The 17,893-nt window shown below is 63.5% G+C and overlaps 1 protein-coding gene across 1 annotated transcript; it reads left to right on the top strand.

Moving 5' to 3' along the window:
* Nucleotides 1-457: 457 nt before the first annotated feature.
* LOC144739063 (rho guanine nucleotide exchange factor 4-like) lies at nucleotides 458-15,888 on the top strand. Its single transcript, XM_078622060.1, is given in 10 exon segments — nucleotides 458-648; nucleotides 1,003-1,063; nucleotides 1,066-1,181; nucleotides 3,791-3,832; nucleotides 3,835-4,025; nucleotides 7,582-7,711; nucleotides 8,751-8,885; nucleotides 10,979-11,222; nucleotides 11,503-11,583; nucleotides 14,728-15,888. Coding segments are annotated over 10 exon segments (1,257 nt in total). The 5' UTR covers nucleotides 458-573; the 3' UTR covers nucleotides 14,910-15,888.
* Nucleotides 15,889-17,893: the final 2,005 nt, after the last annotated feature.

Genomic DNA, 17,893 nt, shown 5'->3' with positions numbered 1-17,893 from the left:
AGGGTGAGTGGTAGTGCAGCGGTTAGCGCGCTACGCTACGAACCCGGCGCCACCGAGTTCTATTCCCGCTAACGACCACCAACCCCAGTGACGATGATCTGATCCGGTCCCGGGCCTCCCTTAGGTCGACTCGGCCTCAAATGAGTACCTGGCACGGTGTGTAGTGAACATCGCCACTGGGGAGACAAAGGCGACCGGGCGTGGTGTTGGCCACCCACCCCCTCGCGTGCCGTGCCGGCCTTCATAGGTGCTACTCGCTAACAGCCCCAACAGTCTGGGAGGGATCTGTGGTGAGTCAGTGGGGGTAGGTGGTGAGGAGTGCGGGTGAGTAGTGGGCAGGGCCTCCTCACCCGCCCCCTCCCCCTCCCGCTTGCGTGTGGCAGCTGAGGGTGAACCAGCAGGAAGGCGACGAGGACGGCGAGGGTGATGGGGCTGCCGAGGGGGAGGGGGAGGGAGACGCCGGGGGGGGGCCCGCAGTGAGGGGGGCCGCGGGGGGCCCTGAGGGGGGCCCTGAGGGGGGCCCCGTGTCCCTCCTGCGGCCGCGTGTCCCTCCCGGGCGCCGCGCGGCAGCAGATGAGGACCAACGTCATCGGGGAGATCCTCAGCACCGAGAGAGACTACATCAAGCATCTGCGTGACATCTGTGAGGTGTGGGGCCACGCTCACCACGCTCGCCACTCGCCACGCTCACCCACGCTCACCACGCTCACCACGCTCGCCACGCTCACCACGCTCGCCACGCTCGCCACTCGCCACGCTCACCACGCTCGCCACGCTCGCCATGCTCGCCACTCGCCACGCTCACCACGCTCGCCACGCTCGCCATGCTCGCCACTCGCCACGCTCACCACGCTCACCACGCTCACCACGCTCGCCACGCTCGCCACGCTCGCCACGCTCGCCACGCTCGCCACGCTCGCCACGCTCACCACGCTCCACACTTCACGTTCGCCACCCTCACCACGCTCACCACCCCCCTCACCACCCCTCTCACCACCCCAGGGCTATATCCGGCAGTGCCGCAAGCGCGTGGACATGTTCTCCGAGGAGCAGCTGTGCGTGATCTCGGCAACATCGAGCAGATCTACGCCTTCCAGCGGCGCTTCCAGCGCGACCTCGAGTGCCAGCTGGACGGGGCCGCCCCGCACGCCACCCACATCGGGGCCTGCTTCCTGCTGCACGTGAGCCTCCCTGCGCTGCCCTGCGCTACCCTGCGCTGCCCTGCACTACCCTGCACTGCCGCATCGGCTCGGAGATCCACCCGCTTCCCCCGCACAATACCAACTCGATACCAGCGACCTGCACCCTGCACTACCAGCACCCTGCACTACCAGACCCTGCACTACCAGCACCCTGCACTACTAACACACAATCAGCACCCTGCTCTACCAGCTACCTGCACTACCAGCACCCTGCACTACCAGCACCTTGCACTACTAACACACAATCAGCACCCTGCACTACCAGCACCTTGCACTACTAACACACAATCAGCACCCTGCACTACCAGCACCTTGCACTACTAACACACAATCAGCACCCTGCTCTACCAGCTACCTGCACTACCAGCACCCTGCACTACTAAGACACAATCAGCACCCTGCACTACCAGCACCTTGTACTACTAACACACAATCATCACCCTGCACTACCAGCACCTTGCACTACTAACACACAATCAGCACCCTGCACTACCAGCACCTTGCACTACTAACACACAATCAGCACCCTGCACTACCAGCACCTTGTACTACTAACACACAATCAGCACCCTGCACTACCAGCACCTTGCACTACTAACACACAATCAGCACCCTGCACTACCAGCACCTTGCACTACTAACACACAATCAGCACCCTGCACTACCAGCACCTTGTACTACTAATACACAATCAGCACCCTGCACTACCAGCACCTTGTACTACTAACACACAATCAGCACCCTGCACTACCAGCACCTTGCACTACTAACACACAATCAGCACCCTGCACTACCAGCGCCTTGTACTACTAACACACAATCAGCACCCTGCAACTACCAGCACCTTGCACTACTAACACACAATCAGCACCCTGCACTACCAGCACCTTGCACTACTAACACACAATCCAGCACCCTGCACTACCAGCACCTTGCACTACTAACACACAATCAGCACCCTGCACTACCAGCACCTTGCACTACTAACATACTACCAGCACCCTCTCACGACTAACATACTACCGCCACCCCGCACCACTGCACCCTGCACTCTGCTCTGTGTGTATGTAAACATGTTTGCTTGCTCCCGTAACCGGGTTATAGAACCTGCACATGGTAGCATGTGCAGGTTCTATGACTGCACGTGCGTGTGCGTGTGTGCGTGTGTGCATATGTGTGTGTGTGTGATGAATACCTGAACTTGAGCCTCCTCTCGGGCAACTCAGCCTGAAATGAGTACCTGGTGCGATGTGTAAACATCGCCACTGGGGAGACAAAGGCGGCCGGGCGTGGTGCTGGCCACCCACCCCCTCGTGTGCCGTGCCGGCCTTAATAGGTGCTCCTCGCTAACAGCGCTGGCGCCTGCAGCCTGTTAAAGCTCTAGGGGGGGGTCCCCAACCCCCGGGCCCGCAGCAGCAGCAACAGCAGTAGCCACAGCAGCAGCAGCAGTAGCAGCAGCAGTAGCCACAGCAGCAGCAGCAGCAGCCGCAGCAGCAGTAGCAGCAGCAGTAGCAGCAGTAGCAGCAGCAGTAGCCACAGCAGCAGCAGCAGTAGCCGCAGCAGCAGTAGCAGCAGCAGCAGCAGCAGGAGCCGCAGCAGCAGTAGCAGCAGCAGCAGCAGCAGGAGCCGCAGCAGCAGTAGCAAGCAGCAGTAGCAGCAGTAGCAGCAGCAGTAGCCACAGCAGCAGCAGCAGCAGTAGCCGCAGCAGCAGTAGCAGCAGCAGCAGTAGCAGCAGCAGCAGCAGTAGCCGCAGCAGCAGTAGCAGCAGCAGTAGCAGCAGTAGCAGCAGCAGTAGCCACAGCAGCAGCAGCAGCAGTAGCCGCAGCAGCAGTAGCAGCAGCAGTAGCCACAGCAGCAGCAGCAGTAGCAGCAGCAGTAGCAGCAGTAGCAGTAGCAGCAGCAGGAGCAGCAGCAGCAGTAGCAGCAGCAGTAGCAGCAGCAGTAGCAGCAGCAGCAGTAGCAGCAGCAGTAGCAGCAGCAGCAGTAGCAGCAGCGAGTAGCAGCAGCAGCAGTAGCAGCAGCAGTAGCAGCAGCAGTAGCAGCAGCAGCAGTAGCAGCAGCAGTAGCAGCAGCAGCAGTAGCAGCAGCAGTAGCAGCAAGCAGTAGCAGCAGCAGTAGCAGACAGCAGTAGCAGCAGCAGCAGTAGCAGCAGTAGCCACAGCAGCAGCAGCAGCAGGAGGTGAGAGCGCTGTGTTCGCGAGGGGCCCCCCCGTTGTTTTATTAATCACCACTTCCTTACGCGCCTCCTTCCGGCACCATGCGCTCGTCTCAGCCGCGGTGTTGGTGAGCCCACGAGCTCTCACCCCTAGTAGCCACAACGAGTAAAAAACAGACGTCGCTGAAAAGGGGGAAAGACCCAATGATGACCCCCCCCCCCCGGTCCGTGAAACTGGTCCCTGGTGCCAGAAGGGTTGGTGGGGACCGCTGTTGTAAAGGCTATGGGGGGGGGGGGGGGGGCATCTTTGTGTTTGTTTTTTCTACGCGTCACGCCACCAATCCGGCGCCGGCCGTGAGGGGGGGGTCTCCGCTAAGAGGCGCGCCGGCCCCCCGCGCCGCACGGGGGGCCCCTCTGTCTCCGGCGAGCGCAGCAGGACGAGTTCCGCGTCTACTCCGAGTACTGCAACAACCACCCCGCGCGCCCTGCGCCGAGCTGGCGCGCCTCGCCCAGCTGGGCCGCTACCGCCAGTTCTTCGAGGCGTGCCGCCTGCTGCGCAGCATGATCGACATCACGCTGGGCGGCTTCCTGCTCACGCCCGTGCAGAAGATCTGCAAGTACCCCCTGCAGCTCGCCGAGCTGCTCAAGTACACGCCGCCGGAGCACGGGTACGCGCGGGGACACGCACTGGGACACGCACGGGGACACGCGCTGGGACACGCGCTGGGACACGCGCGGGGACACGCACGGGGACACGCGCTGGGACACGCACGGGGACACGCTCGGGGACACGCTCGGGGACACGCGCTGGGACACGCACTGGGACACGCTCGGGGACACGCTCGGGGACACGCACTGGGACACGCTCGGGGACACGCACTGGGACACGCTCGGGGACACGCTCGGGGACACGCTCGGGGACACGCACGGGGACACGCTCGGGGACACGCTCGGGGACACGCTCGGGGGACACGCACGGGGACACGCGCTGGGACACGCACCGGGGACACGCTCGGGGACACGCTCGGGGACACGCACGGGGACACGCACTGGGACACGCACGGGGACACGCGCTGGGACACGCACGGGGACACGCTCGGGGACACGCTCGGGGACACGCACGGGGACACGCGCTGGGACACGCACGGGGACACGCTCGGGGACACGCACGGGGACACGCACGGGGACACGCGCTGGGACACGCACGGGGACACGCTCGGGGACACGCGCTGGGACACGCACGGGGACACGCTCGGGGACACGCTCGGGGACACGCGCTGGGACACGCACTGGGACACGCTCGGGGACACGCTCGGGGACACGCACTGGGACACGCTCGGGGACACGCACTGGGACACGCTCGGGGACACGCTCGGGGACACGCTCGGGGACACGCACGGGACACGCACGGGGACACGCTCGGGGACACGCGCTGGGACACGCGCTGGGACACGCTCGGGGACACGCACGGGACACGCACAGCGGGACACGCACTGGGACATGCGCTGGGACACCGCTCGGGGACACGCACGGGGACACGCACGGGGACACGCTCGGGGACACGCTCGGGGACACGCTCGGGGACACGCTCGGGGACACGCACTGGGACACGCACGGGGACACGCGCTGGGACACGCACGGGGACACGCTCGGGGACACGCTCGGGGACACGCACGGGGACACGCACGGGGACACGCGCTGGGACACGCACGGGGACACGCTCGGGGACACGCACGGGGACACGCACGGGGACACGCGCTGGGACACGCACGGGGACACGCTAGGGGACACGCGCTGGGACACGCACGGGGACACGCTCGGGGACACGCTCGGGGACACGCGCTGGGACACGCACTGGGACACGCTCGGGGACACGCTCGGGGACACGCGCTGGGACACGCACGGGGACACGCTCGGGGACACGCGCTGGGACACGCACGGGGACACGCTCGGGGACACGCTCGGGGACACGCGCTGGGACACGCACTGGGACACGCTCGGGGACACGCTCGGGGACACGCACTGGGACACGCTCGGGGACACGCACTGGGACACGCTCGGGGACACGCTCGGGGACACGCTCGGGGACACGCACGGGACACGCACGGGGACACGCTCGGGGACACGCGCTGGGACACGCGCTGGGACACGCTCGGGGACACGCACGGGACACGCACGGGGACACGCACTGGGACATGCGCTGGGACACGCTCGGGGACACGCACGGGGACACGCACGGGGACACGCTCGGGGACACGCTCGGGGACACGCTCGGGGACACGCTCGGGGACACGCACTGGGACACGCACGGGGACACGCGCTGGGACACGCACGGGGACACGCTCGGGGACACGCTCGGGGACACGCACGGGGACACGCACGGGGACACGCGCTGGGACACGCACGGGGACACGCTCGGGGACACGCACGGGGACACGCACGGGGACACGCGCTGGGACACGCACGGGGACACGCTAGGGGACACGCGCTGGGACACGCACGGGGACACGCTCGGGGACACGCTCGGGGACACGCGCTGGGACACGCACTGGGACACGCTCGGGGACACGCTCGGGGACACGCTCGGGGACACGCACTGGGACACGCTCGGGGACACGCACTGGGACACGCTCGGGGACACTCTCGGGGACACGCTCGGGGACACGCTCGGGGACACGCTCGGGGACACGCTCGGGGACACGCGCGGGGACACGCGCGGGGACACGCGCGGGGACACGCGCGGGGACACGCTCGGGGACACGCTCGGGGACACGCTCGGGGACACGCACGGGGACACGCACTGGGACACGCACGGGGACACGCGCTGGGACACGCACGGGGACACGCTCGGGGACACGCTCGGGGACACGCACGGGGACACGCACGGGGACACGCGCTGGGACACGCACGGGGACACGCTCGGGGACACGCACGGGGACACGCACGGGGACACGCGCTGGGACACGCACGGGGACACGCTCGGGGACACGCACGGGGACACGCACGGGGACACGCGCTGGGACACGCACGGGGACACGCTCGGGGACACGCTCGGGGACACGCACGGGGACACGCACTGGGACACGCACGGGGACACGCGCTGGGACACGCTCGGGGACACGCTCGGGGACACGCACGGGGACACGCACGGGGACACGCGCTGGGACACGCGCTGGGACACGCACTGGGACACGCGCTGGGACACGCGCTGGGACACGCACGGGGACACGCACGGGGACACGCGCTGGGACACGCACGGGGACACGCACGGGGACACGCACGGGGACACGCGCTGGGACACGCACGGGGACACGCACGGGGACACGCTCGGGGACACGCACGGGGACACGCTGGGACACGCGCTGGGACACGCACGGGGACACGCTCGGGGACACACGCTGGGACACGCTCGGGGACACGCACGGGACACGCACGGGGACACGCTCGGGGACACGCGCTGGGACACGCGCTGGGACACGCTCGGGGACACGCACGGGACACGCACGGGGACACGCACTGGGACACGCGCTGGGACACGCTCGGGGACACGCACGGGGACACGCGCTGGGACACGCGCTGGGACACGCGCTGGGACACGCGCTGGGACACGCTCGGGGACACGCGCTGGGACACGCGCTGGGACACGCGCTGGGACACGCACGGGGACACGCGCTGGGACACGCGCTGGGACACGCTCGGGGACACGCACGGGGACACGCGCTGGGACACGCGCTGGGACACGCGCTGGGACACGCGCTGGGACACGCACGGGACACGCACGGGGACACGCACGGGGACACGCGCTGGGACACGCACTGGGACACGCGCTGGGACACGCGCTGGGACACGCGCTGGGACACGCGCTGGGACACGCGCTGGGACACGCGCTGGGACACGCGCTGGGACACGCGCTGGGACACGCGCTGGGACACGCGCTGGGACACGCGCTGGGACACGCGCTGGGACACGCGCGGGGACACGCGCTGGGACACGCGCTGGGACACGCGCTGGGACACGCGCTGGGACACGCGCTGGGACACGCGCTGGGACACGCGCTGGGACACGCGCTGGGACACGCGCTGGGACACGCGCTGGGACACGCTCAGGGACACGCGCTGGGACACGCGCTGGGACACACGCGCGGCGACACGCGCGCTGACAGCACTTGCCCCAACAGTCTGTTACAGGCTACACGTGGGGGGATCTTTGTCTGTGTGTGCGCAGTGACCACCGGCACGTGAGCTTGGCTCTGGATGCCATGCGCAACGTGGCTCGCCTCATCAACGAGCGCAAGCGGCGGCTGGAGAACGTCGAGAGGATCGCGCGCTGGCAGAGCGCCATCCAGGACTGGGAGGTGAGCGCCAGGGGGTGGCAGGAGGTGGCAGTGCAGGTGGCGGTGCAGGGGGTGGTGCAGGGGGTGGTGCAGGGGGTGGCAGGAGGTTGCAGTGCAGGTGACGGTGCAGGGGGTGGTGCAGGGGGTGGTGCAGGGGGTGGCAGGAGGTGGCAGTGCAGGTGGCGGTGCAGGGGGTGGTGCAGGGGGTGGTGCAGGGGGTGGCAGGAGGTGGCAGTGCAGGTGGCGGTGCAGGGGGTGGTGCAGGGGGTGGTGCAGGGGGTGGCGCAGGGGGTGGCAGGAGGTGGCAGTGCAGGTGGCGGTGCAGGGGGTGGTGCAGGGGGTGGTGCAGGGGGTGGTGCAGGGGGTGGTGCAGGGGGTGGTGCAGGGGGTGGTGCAGGGGGTGGCAGGAGGTGGCAGTGCAGGTGGCGGTGCAGGTGGCGGTGCAGGGGGTGGTGCAGGGGGTGGTGCAGGGGGTGGTGCAGGGGGTGGTGCAGGGGGTGGTGCAGGGGGTGGCAGTGCAGGTGGCGGTGCAGGGGGTGGTGCAGGGGGTGGCAGGAGGTGGCAGTGCAGGTGGAGCCGCTGCAGCGGCCCCACTGCCACCCTGGTTCATACAGCGGTGGGCTTGTGACGGTGAACACACTACACGTGAACAGTAGACACACTACACGTGAACAGGAGACACACTACACGTGAACAGGAGACACACTACACGTGGACGGTAAACATTTTTCGTGTGATCATCGCCCACTCATACTGGCAGCACGCTGATGCCGCAGGCCACCACCAGTGCAAGTGAGCCCCGGTCTTTTGAGCGTTCACCTGATCGCACAAAGTGGAGTCGATCGATGTAACGTCACAGTCCTCCACGCTGCGAGGAGAACGCAGCCCCCAAACACTCGGGGAGACTGTGGGAACCAGAGTTGGGTCAGTGCGGGTCAACAAGCGGGAGCTAAGCAGGACGCGATGGTGGGGCTGTCCGCACGTGTCCCCACGTGTCCGCACGTGTCCCCACGTGTCCGCACGTGTCCCCACGTGTCCCCGCGTGTCCCCGCGAGTGCAGGGCGAGGACGTGCTGGTGCGCAGCTCGGAGCTGCTGCACTCGGGCGAGGTGAGCCTGACGGTGCACGGCGGTGCGGGGCGGCCCCAGCACAGGGTGGCCTTCCTCTTTGACCACCAGCTCGTGCTCTGCAAAAAGGTAACGCGCACCCACACACGCACACACGCGCACACACGCGCACACACACACGCGCACCCACACACGCGCACACACGCGTACACGCACGCGCACACACGCGCACACACACACGCGCACCCACACACGCACACCCACACACGCACACGCACGCGTACACACACGCACGCACGCGCACACACGCGCACACACACACGCGCACCCACACACGCGCACACACGCGTACACACACGCACGCACACATGCGCACACGCACACACGCGCACACACGCGCACACACCCGTACACACACGCACGCACACACGCACACCCACACACGCACACATGCGCACACACGCGTACACACACGCACACACGCACACACGCACACGCACGCACGCGTACACACACACACGCACACACGCGCACACACGCGTAACCACACGCACGCACACACGCACACGCACGCGTACACACACGCACGCACGCGCACACACGCGCACACACACACGCGCACCCACACACGCGTACACGCACGCACACACGCGCACACGCACACACGCGCACACACGCGTACACACACGCACGCACACACGCACACCCACACACGCACACATGCGCACACACGCGTACACACATGCACACACGCACACGCACGCACGCGTACGCACACACGCGCACACGCGTAACCACACGCACGCACACACGCACACGCACGCGTACACACACGCACGCACGCGTACACACGCACATGAACACACACACACGCGCATGAACACACACACACACACACACGCGCGCGAGACAAGGTCATGCCGTATCGACTGAACAGACTGCTGGGCCAAGTGGCGTGAGTGAACGGCGTGCGTGTGATCCAAGCGGGTTGTGTCAGCCGCATGTAAACTCCGTCTAGTCCGTGATCTCTCCCCCTCTGTACTCCCTCCCCACGCATTCTCACCCTGCCCACTCTCTCTCCACACACTCTCTCTCCACACACTCTCTCTCCACACACTCTCTCTCCACGCACTCTCTCTCCACACACTCTCTCTCCACACACTCTCTCTCCACGCACTCTCTCTCCACGCACTCTCTCTCCACACACTCTCTCTCCACACACTCTCTCTCCACGCACTCTCTCTCCACACACTCTCTCTCCACGCACTCTCTCTCCACACACTCTCTCTCCACACACTCTCTCTCCACGCACTCTCTCTCCACACACTCTCTCTCCACACACTCTCTCTCCACGCACTCTCTCTCCACACACTCTCTCTCCACACACTCTCTCTCCACACACTCTCTCTCCACACACTCTCTCTCCACGCACTCTCTCTCCACACACTCTCTCTCCACACACTCTCTCTCCACACACTCTCTCTCCACACACTCTCTCTCCACACACTCTCTCTCCACACACTCTCTCTCCACACACTCTCTCTCCACGCACTCTCTCTCCACACACTCTCTCTCCACACACTCTCTCTCCACGCACTCTCTCTCCACGCACTCTCTCTCCACGCACTCTCTCTCCACGCACTCTCTCTCCACACACTCTCTCTCCACACACTCTCTCTCCACGCACTCTCTCTCCACACACTCTCTCTCCACACACTCTCTCTCCACACACTCTCTCTCCACGCACTCTCTCTCCACGCACTCTCTCTCCACGCACTCTCTCTCCACACACTCTCTCTCCACACACTCTCTCTCCACGCACTCTCTCTCCACACACTCTCTCTCCACACACTCTCTCTCCACGCACTCTCTCTCCACACACTCTCTCTCCACACACTCTCTCTCCACGCACTCTCTCTCCACGCACTCTCTCTCCACGCACTCTCTCTCCACGCACTCTCTCTCCACGCACTCTCTCTCCACGCACTCTCTCTCCACGCACTCTCTCTCCACGCACTCTCTCTCCACACACTCTCTCTCCACACACTCTCTCTCCACGCACTCTCTCTCCACGCACTCTCTCTCCACACACTCTCTCTCCACGCACTCTCTCTCCACGCACTCTCTTCTCGTGCGCTCTCTCCCGTGCGCTTTCTCCCTGCACGCTCTACCTGTGCTCTCTCCCCGCGTGCTCTACCCCCGTGTGCACCCTCCCCGTGCAGGACCTGCTGCGGCGTGACGTGCTCTACTACAAGGGGCGGGTGGAGACGGGCGCGCTCTCCGTGGAGTGCGTGGAGGACGGGCGCGACGCGGAGACCGGCGTCGCCACGCGCAACGCCCTCAAGCTGCGCTGCGTCGCCACGCCGACCGTCACCGTAATGTGCGCGCGTCGCCACGGTGACCAACAGCGCTGGGAGAGCGCGTTCCGCGAGGAGCGCAGGCGCGTGCGGGAGGACCAGGAGACGGGTAGGGGTGGAGCGCTCGGGGGGGGAGTCACTCGCTCGCTTGCTCTCACACTCGCTCACTCGCTCGCACACTCGCTCGCACACTCGCTTATACACCCAATCACTCGATGGTACACTCACTCACACACTCGCTCACTCACTCGTACACTCACACACTGGCTCGCTCACACACACTCACTCACACTTGCACACTCACTCATTCACTCACACACTGGCCCATTCACACTCCCCCTCTCGCGCCCCCCCCCCCCACCTCGTGCCCCCCCCCCCCCCCCCCCCAGGGTTCGTGATCACTGAGGCCCAGAAGCAGGAAGCAGTGCAGAACGCGTGCAGGAGCCACCGGAGCAACCGCAAGCCCCGAGGTGAGCAACCCACTTCTCACCCATGCTCACCTACTTACTTACCTACTCACTCACCTACTCACTCACCTACTCACTCACCTACTCACTCATCCATCACCTACTCACTCACCTACTCACTCACCCACTCACCTACTCACTCACCTACTCACTCACCTACTCACTCACCTACTCACTCACCCACTCACCTACTCACTCACTTACTCACTCACCCACTCACCTACTCACTCACTTGCTCACCTACTCACTCACCCACTCACCTACTCACCTACTCACTCACCCACTCACTCATCCACTCACTCACACGCTCACTCACTCACTCACCTACTCATTCACCCACTTACACACTCACATACTCACTCATCCACTCACTCACACGCTCACCTACTCACTCACCCACTCACTCATCCACTCACTCACACGCTCACTCACTCACTCACCTACTCACTCACCCACTCACACACTCACTCACTCACCTACTCACTCATCCACTCACCTACTCACTCACCTACTCACTCACCTACTCACTCATCCACTCACCTACTCACTCACCTACTCACTCACCTACTCACTCACCTACTCACTCATCCACTCACCTACTCACTCACTTACTCACTCACCCACTCACCTACTCACTCACTTGCTCACCTACTCACTCACCCACTCACCTACTCACCTACTCACTCACCCACTCACTCATCCACTCACTCACACGCTCACTCACTCACTCACCTACTCATTCACCCACTCACACACTCACCTACTCACTCATCCACTCACTCACACGCTCACCTACTCACTCACCCACTCACTCATCCACTCACTCACACGCTCACTCACTCACTCACCTACTCACTCACCCACTCACACACTCACTCACTCACCTACTCACTCATCCACTCACCTACTCACTCACCTACTCACTCACCTACTCACTCATCCACTCACCTACTCACTCACCTACTCACTCACCCACTCACTCACCCACTCACCTACTCACTCACTTGCTCACCTACTCACTCACCCACTCACCTACTCACCTACTCACTCACCCACTCACTCATCCACTCATTCACACGCTCACTCACTCACTCACCTACTCATTCACCCACTCACACACTCACCTACTCACTCATCCACTCACTCACACGCTCACCTACTCACTCACCCACTCACCCACTCACCTACTCACTCACCCACTCACTCATCCACTCACTCACACGCTCACTCACTCACTCACCTACTCACTCATCCACTCACTCACACGCTCACCTACTCACTCACTCACTCACCTACTCACTCACCCACGCACCCACTCACCCACTCACCTACTCACTCACACGCTCACTCATCCACTCACTCACTCGCTCGTGGGAACACTCGCCCACGTGTGGGTGGCGAGTGCGTCAGTCGGTGGGCCTCTATCATTTACCTCATCCGTAGTGACGCTTTTCCTCACCGCGTGACACGTCTGTGGAGGAGCGATTGATCGTCACGATCCCGCGCACGCCCTTCAATTCCCCTGTGGCGCAACCACTCGCTGAGATGTGGACAAGGCAGCAAGTTGCGTCATTCTCTACTCGTGTTTCCGCGACTCTCCTACGTGCCCTGCTGTCTCCTGTGTCTCTCGCTGTCTCTCTGACTTGTCTCGCCCTCTGTCCCTCTGCCCCCCTCTCTCTCTGTCTCCGTGTGTCTCTCTCTGTCTCCGTGTGTCTCCACTCCCGGGAGGGAAGGCCTCCACCTGGAGTCCTCCATGCGAGGCTCCGCACCCTCCCTGTCCTCCCTCCATGACGTCACTTCCTGTCTCCCGCTCCGCCGCTACCGCCCGGCCCCCCCCGCGTCTCCCCCGCCGTGTTTCCGCGCCCCCCCCCCCCATGTCCCCCAAACTGGCGGTGGGGATCATCCGGCGGGCGGTGTCCTGGGTGACCGGACAGCCCAAGGAGTAATGGGACCCCCCCTGCCCCCCCCGGTAGGACCCCCCCCCGACCGAATAGGTGACCGGTCGCATTGCCTGCACAGAAACACTACAAGCGGCAGGCGCATGTCTGCAGGCCCCCGGCGGTGGTGGGGGGAGCGGTGGGGGGGAGCGGTGGGGGGGAGCGGTGGTGGGGAGCGGTGGTGGGGAGCGGTGGGGGGGAGCGGTGGGGGGGAGCGGTGGAGGGGAGAGGTGAATCCTTACTCGGCTACAGCTAAATTGGGGGCCGCGCACAGCATTGGCACCAGCGATCGCCCCTCGCTGTAACAATGCCGGTGCCCGCACAGAGCGTGCTCATTCTCGCCCGTCAACCCGTGCCCCCGCGAGACGCTGCACCGCCCGACGATCCGTCTTCTTGTCGCGCCGCGTCCGCAGCGCCAGTAGCTCCGTCTCCTCCCTCGGCCACCCCCCTCGCGAGGGCCTCGCGGAGCGGAGCCCGAGGGGACGCAGCGGGGCCACAGCTCCCCACGTGCTGAAGGGCTTCTCCACGTTAATACAAGGCACTCGATCCATTTCCTCTCAATGCCAATCGCCTCCATAGCACCCCTCCAACCCCCCTGGGATCAGCCACTACCTCACCCCGCCTCACCCCGCCTCACCCCGCCTCACCCCGCCTCACCCCGCCTCACCCCGCCTCACCCCGCCTCACCCTGACTCACCCTGCCTGGCTCTGCCTGAGGTTGAATTTGTTTTTGGGATCGGCTCAAACAAATTCTATGAAAGAGAAATGGCCGTGGACTACAATGGAATAATTCATTTTCTCTTAGTCCGTGGGCATTCCCTTTGCTGTCATTGGCTGTCGTCGGTCCATGTGAGTTTGAGCGGAGCGCGACGCGGCATGCGACACGGTGCCTCGCGAGGAGCGGCGAGCTCTGCGCGTTGGCCGTGCGAGCGTCGCCGAGCGACGCTCCGGTGTTTGCGTTCGTGGGGATAAAGATTTAGAGGCGTGCAAACAAGGCCATGTTGGGGACTGGGCTTGCCGGCTGTTTAGTTTCATTCACGCTGTGTTCAAGCACACTGTTCCCTCTCATCCCTGTCCTCATGTCCCCATGTCCCCGTGTCTCCATGTCCTCGTGTCTCCATGTCCCCGTGTCCCCACGTCTTTACGTGCCCATGTCTCTGTCCCCCATCTCCCATCCCCCTCGTGCCCCGTCCCCCCGCGCCGTCTCCAGCGCCCGCCCCGCCTGCGCCAGCTCCGGCCGGGTCGGCGTTGCCGGGGGCGCCGCTGTCCTGGCAGCAGAAGCACGGCTCCGTGCCGCAGCATCTGCTGCAGCAGCCGGTCATCTCCCTCGCCGAGCCCCGGCGCAAGCGCCTGTGGCCGGGGCTCAGCCGCCTGGCTCCGTTCCGCAAGTGAAGCCTCCACCACCACCAACCACCAACCACCACCACAACCAACCACCACCTTCATCATCACTACGTCCACCACAACCAACCTCCACCGCCGCCATCTCCACCATCAACCACCACCACCAACCCCCTTTACAACCACAACCGATACCTCCACCACCACCTCCACAATCACCTTCACTACCAACACATCCACAACAACCAACGCCATTTTCACCAACTCCAACCTCCACCACTACCATCATGCTCATCACCACCACCACTAAGCTGATCACCACAACCACTATCGCTCAATTTTTCGTCATCGACGTGGTGGTGGGAGGAGGGTTGGAGGAGGAAGCCGGGGACCATGAGGCCTGAAGGACTTCCTGCTTGGGGCCTCCGGACAGTGCGGCGCTGAGCGAGTGCCGGGACAGAGCGCCGGTCCCCAGTTGGACTGCGCCCTGGACACTCGAGGCGAGTGCGGCGCTGAGTGGACCCCACGGTGGACGCTTGACACTGCGGAACTTCATCTGCTCCAGCGGACGGACTGGCGAGTTGCGGCGCCGTGAGGACAGACCGGAGCGTTGTGGCGCCGTGTGAGTTCACAGTGGACAGGCTGGCGGAGTGCGGTGCCGAGTGGATCCCGCGATGGACACGAGCCGGCACTGTGGACGGTGCCGCGGTGCGGTCCCAGCGCCGTCGCTTTCTCTGCTGGGCGGCCATGCAACACGCGCGTACGCGGCGCGCGTGCGTGTCCGTGCGTGTGCGTGTACGTGCGTGTGCGTGTACGTGCGTGTACGTGCGTGTACGTGCGTGTGCGCATGCGTGCATGTACGTGCGTGTACGTGCGAGTGTGCGTTCGTGTCGAGACGGGGGGAGCTTGCTCGTGCCACTGCTGGGCTGTGCCCCATCCGTGCTGTGTTAAGGGGTTCTGTGTATATACAGTACAGTATTGCGGAGTTTGTCTGGGGTCACTTTGGTGACGTGGAACACCTGGAGCCAGATCACAGTCTCTGTGTGTGTTTGTCAGTCTGTGTGTGTCAGTCTGTGTGTTGGTGCGTGGTGCTGGCCACCCACCCCCTCGCGTGCCGTGCCGACCTTCATAGATGCTGCTACTCACTAACAGCACTTGACCCAGCAGTCTGTTAAGGCTTAACGGGGGATCTTTGTCTTTATAGTTACGGCTGCGTGAGAGTGCGGGGAGCGGGAGTGCAGCGGTTAGCGCGCTGCACAAAGAACCCGGCGGCCCGAGTTCAAGTCCCACTCACGACCCATAGCAGTGGCGAAAATTCCAAGCAGTCCTGTGCCTCGCCTAGATTGACTCGGCCTCAAATGACTCCCTCGTGCGGTGTGTAAACATCGTCACTAGGGAGACAAATGTGGCCAGGCGTGGTGCTGGCCACCCACCCACCCCCTTCGTCTACCGCATCGGCCTGCATCGGTGCTACTCGCTAACAGCACTTACCCCGACAGCCTGTTAAAGCTACACGTTGGCACTCGCACACGCTCGCAAACATGTACACGTACAGACACATATACACACTGACAAATGCACAAACACGCTGACCAACGTATAAAGCACCACACACAAACACACTCTCACACACAAGACAAAGATCCCCCGTGTGGCGCAAGTGCTGTTAGTGAGCAGCGCCTATGAAGACCAGCACGGCACACGATAGGGTCGGTGGCCAGCACCACGCCCGGCCGCCTTTGTCTCCCCAGTGGTGATGTTTACACACCATGCCAGGGCCTCATTTGAGGCCGAGTCAACCTAGGGGACGCCCGAGACTGGTTCGGATAATCGTCACTGGTGTTGGCCGTGAGCAGAAATCGAACTCGGGTCGCCAGGTTCGTAGCGCGGCGCGCTAACCGCTGCACTTCCGCTCCCCACCGCACACACACACAGACTGACACACACACACGAGGGCTCGGCTACATTTGGATGTTTGGCCAATTACACTAATGGGAGTTTGGCTTCACTTGGGAGGGCAACCGGAGAAACCCCACCCACGCCTAGCTTTGTACAGATGGATTCAAGACTCCATATCTGCCTCTCCATCTCCTGGCCACCGCCAAACCCTCCCGCCTCCGTCTCCCATTCGAGTGCCAACCTCAGCTCCGCTGTCGCCATCCTGGAACCTCACCCGGAGCCGCAAGACCGCGGCAAACAGTGGAACAAGAACGGGGACATTCAGAGTAACTGCTCATCACGGGGGACCCAAACATCGCACCTCCTGGCTTGGACATCCCGCCGCCTCTAACACACCCGCGGAACCATCATCCAATGGCACACACCTCCTTCACAAATGGGAACGCGTGACGATGGTCCACAGTGGCGCGGTTGTGGCCATGCAACTCGAATGTTGGCGCATACAATAAACCCTGAGAGCGGTGGTCTTCACTCATTTCCAGAGGTGGGGTGGCACTTTCGCCTATCAGACATCATCGGGGTTTTGTGACAGCAGCACGATGATGATGATGATGATGTGGAGTATTTACTTTCGTGTATTGTCGGGGGGGGGGGGCACACGTCAGAGGCCCACCAGTGGCCCACGGGGCCTTCCAATGAGGAACAAAGACAAAGATCCCCCGTGTAGCCTGAACAGACTGTGGGGGCAAGCGCTGTTAGCGAGCACCTATGAAGATAATCATCACTAGTATTGGCCGTGAGCCGCTGGGTTCGTAGTGCAGCGCGCGAACCAGTACACTACCACTCCCCCAATGAAGAATACTGCCATAGAGACAGAAATAGACTTGTAGAGACACATACACTTCGGTTCTTTCGGTAAAGTCACGTAGGTAGAAATAAAAGAAAACAAATCACGACGTTTCGATGGCAACACAAGCAATCTTCATCGGGTGGAACAACGTGATTTATTTTCTACCTACGTGACTTTACCGAAAGAACCAAAGAGTATGGATTCCTGCAGTCACAAAAGCTCCAAATCAAGATAGAGACACATAGTTACATCGAGGTACACAGCTACATTGAAGAGATGCCACAGT

The sequence above is a fragment of the Lampetra planeri genome, unplaced genomic scaffold, assembly GCF_965212315.1.
Source record: "Lampetra planeri unplaced genomic scaffold, kcLamPlan1.2.h2 scaffold_1283, whole genome shotgun sequence".
Classification (NCBI taxonomy): Eukaryota; Metazoa; Chordata; class Hyperoartia; order Petromyzontiformes; family Petromyzontidae; genus Lampetra; species Lampetra planeri.
The sequence above is the reverse complement of the archived record's forward strand: the minus strand, read 5'-3'. Positions and strand labels throughout refer to the sequence as shown.